This window comes from Brassica oleracea, chromosome C7 (assembly GCF_000695525.1).
Source record: "Brassica oleracea var. oleracea cultivar TO1000 chromosome C7, BOL, whole genome shotgun sequence".
Taxonomy (NCBI): Eukaryota; Viridiplantae; Streptophyta; class Magnoliopsida; order Brassicales; family Brassicaceae; genus Brassica; species Brassica oleracea.
The window spans coordinates 46,539,329-46,542,191 of NC_027754.1; the positions used below are offsets into that span (position 1 = coordinate 46,539,329).

The window sequence follows — 2,863 nt, forward strand, 5'->3', positions numbered from 1 at the left end:
TGGAGGAGAGTGTACCGGCGGTGGAGGAGAGTGAACCGGTGGTGGTGGAGAGTGGACTGGTGGTGGCGGAGAATGAACCGGCGGTGGTGGTGAGTTAACCGGTGGTGGCGGAGAGTGAACCTGTGGTGGCGGAGAGTGAACCGGTGGTGGTGGAGAGTAAACTGGTGGAGGAGGTGAAGGAAGAGGAGGAGAAAGAAGTGGTGGAGAGCTTACCGGAGTTGGTGGAGGAGAGAAAACCACCGGAGGTTGGGATTCATGAGGTGGAGGAGGACTGCGTCGGTTACCCACTGGAGATTGATCGTAAGGATCATCCGGTTGGGGTGACTCTTTTGGTGGTTGTGGTTTATGAACCGGTCGAGTTGGAACTGGAGATGGTTTGTGAACAGGCGTAGTTGGAACTGGCGATGTTTTGTGAACAGGCGTAGTTGGAACTAGCGATGGTCTCGACGGAGTAGAGGAGCCGCCACCAGCGCATTTGTCCTTGCTACAGTCAACCGGACGGCTGATCACTACCGCACATTCCTGGGCGGACCGTTGGTCTGGTCGATGAGGTAAGCAATTACGTACGTCGTCCAATTCAATCTCCTTCCGACCACCACCTGGAACACACGAACCACCTTGTCCATTGAAGTAATTGTAGGAGTAAGTGAAGTTCACCAAATTAGGCAACTTGCAAATGTTATCCGCTACTAATCCGGTCAGTTTATTCTCGGAGATATCGAATTCCTCCACACCCGTTAACCCGACAAAACTTGTCGGGAGACGTCCAATGAACGTGTTCTTGCTTGCATCAAAAAGCGTCACATTCGACAGCTTTCCGATTTCAGACGGGAAACAACCGCCCAACTTGTTGTCCATAAAGACAACCTCATTGAGATTCTTCATGTTTCCGATACTTTTAGGAATACATCCGGTGAATTTATTGTTAGCAAAACTCACAACCGTGGCTGGAGATTCTCCTAGAGATTCAGGAATCGTCGAGGTGAATCTATTGTTGTTCAAGAAAATAGCGTCCAGCTCTTTCTTGAACAGCTCCGAAGGGACTTGACCTTCAAAATCATTGAACCTAAGGTCGATGAATTTAACATCAGGCCATGCGAGGACGACTTCAGGGAAAGGTCCAACAAAACGGTTATTACTGACATCAAATTCATGCATCAGCTTCAGCTTCTCAAAGCTCTTAGGGATGATACCACAAAACCTGTTAGAATTCAAATGGAACAAAGCAACATCTGTCATCAAACCAAGCTCAGCAGGCAAATGCCCTGCGATATCCGCGCCATTAAGGTCAACACCAGCTACGACCGTGACATCAGGATCATCAAGAGCCGGTGCACAAACCACACCGTTGTAGCCACAGACGTGAGGTCCATGCCAGTTTCCTGTGGTGTTAAACGGATCCGAAAAAAACGCCTTTTTCCAAGTTTGAAGAGCTATGTAAGCTCTTTTAAGCCTTGTGTTTGCAAATGTAGCCTTGAGGTCAACCTCGTATTCAATGTCATCAGGAAGTTCACCGTTTGCTGGTAATGTCAAGAGCTGTCGCTGCACGATGAAGGCAGCTTCTGTATCGGTCAGGGCAAATGCGACAAAGGAGGAGGACAAGAGGAAGAAGAACAAGAGGAAGATGCAACACACAAAGGAAGGAGGTTTAGCCATGGCTAAAACAGAAACCTTGGAAAAGGCCCAAGGCTGTTTATAGATGGGCATGAGAGGGTTAAAGGAGGATAGAGATGTGTGTTATTAATAACCCAACGTTGCAAGCACCAACGGTTTTTCTTAACATTCTTTGTCTATATTTAGGGGACACTCGTTTGTTTTTGAGGATTTTGCTTCATATCCGCAGGATATCAATAATAGAAATTGTGGTTAAAGAAAGGAAAACAAGTAACCTAAGCAGAATCTTGTTGTCAACCAAAAAGAAGCTAAGCAGAATATCTAAAATGTCGTTGTATCAAAACCCGTCAATGTTATAGGAGACAGCCTTGAAAACGAGTGGTGGTTGATCCTTTAGCTAACATCCCGGAACAACGCAAATCATTTTTTCTGTCTCTCACTACTTTACGTGTGACACAAGAATCATACGACCCCTAAGGGATCACAACTATTATATGCTATAACGCTGTGAAAACTCAGCAGATTTGGGAATCAGGAAACCAACAATGGTGAATCCATTGTTTCTCAAGATCCTCAAAAGATTTTATATCCCTAGAACAAGATTTTTTTTTTTTTGTTTGAACAACCCCTAAAACAATATATATATTTCGCATTCAAAGATCATTTTTGTAAGGTGAATGCGAAAGAACGTATCATATTTTCTCATTTTCATTTGCTTACATTTAATCGATTAAAAAAAACGGATTTACTATCGACTATTGTATCTCACCGTAAAAAAATCTTTAGTTTCACACGCTGTTAAATGTGAACATGTTTCTTAAGTAAATTTATCTTAACCAGTCGAACCAAAAAACAATCACTATTCGAAGTATCTACTAAATGTCGCAACAAAAATATTGTTTTACAAAATGAAAACAAAAGGAAGGTAGATATATGGAAGAGAAAAATAATAAAAGACTAGATTAAGATCCGCGCCTTGCGCGGAATAAACATTATATATAAAAATCATTTTATGTATTATATGTTCTTACATATTATGAAATAATAAATATATATTGAATAATTAAAAGTCAGTAACTATTACATATATAATTAAATTGGTGCGAACGTATAAATCAATTTTATTAATCCAAACATTTTTTAAAATTTTTTTGATAGGATATGTAATTAAATTTAAATGATATTAACATACATAGTATATTTTTAATATTAATGTCTATTAAATGATGCTTTCTACTCATATGTTTTT

At 41.0% G+C, this 2,863-nt stretch overlaps 1 protein-coding gene across 1 annotated transcript in view; it reads right to left on the reverse strand.

The window, feature by feature from the left end:
- LOC106304365 (pollen-specific leucine-rich repeat extensin-like protein 4) overlaps positions 1-1,913 on the reverse strand; it is a 2,959-nt gene extending 1,046 nt beyond the window's left edge. Inside the window, exon 1 of the mRNA XM_013740773.1 lies at positions 9-1,913. Within this exon, the coding sequence (XP_013596227.1) occupies positions 9-1,707 (1,699 nt within the window). The 5' untranslated portion in view covers positions 1,708-1,913. The remainder of the gene's footprint in view (positions 1-8) is intronic.
- Between the last annotated feature and the right edge of the window lie 950 nt (positions 1,914-2,863).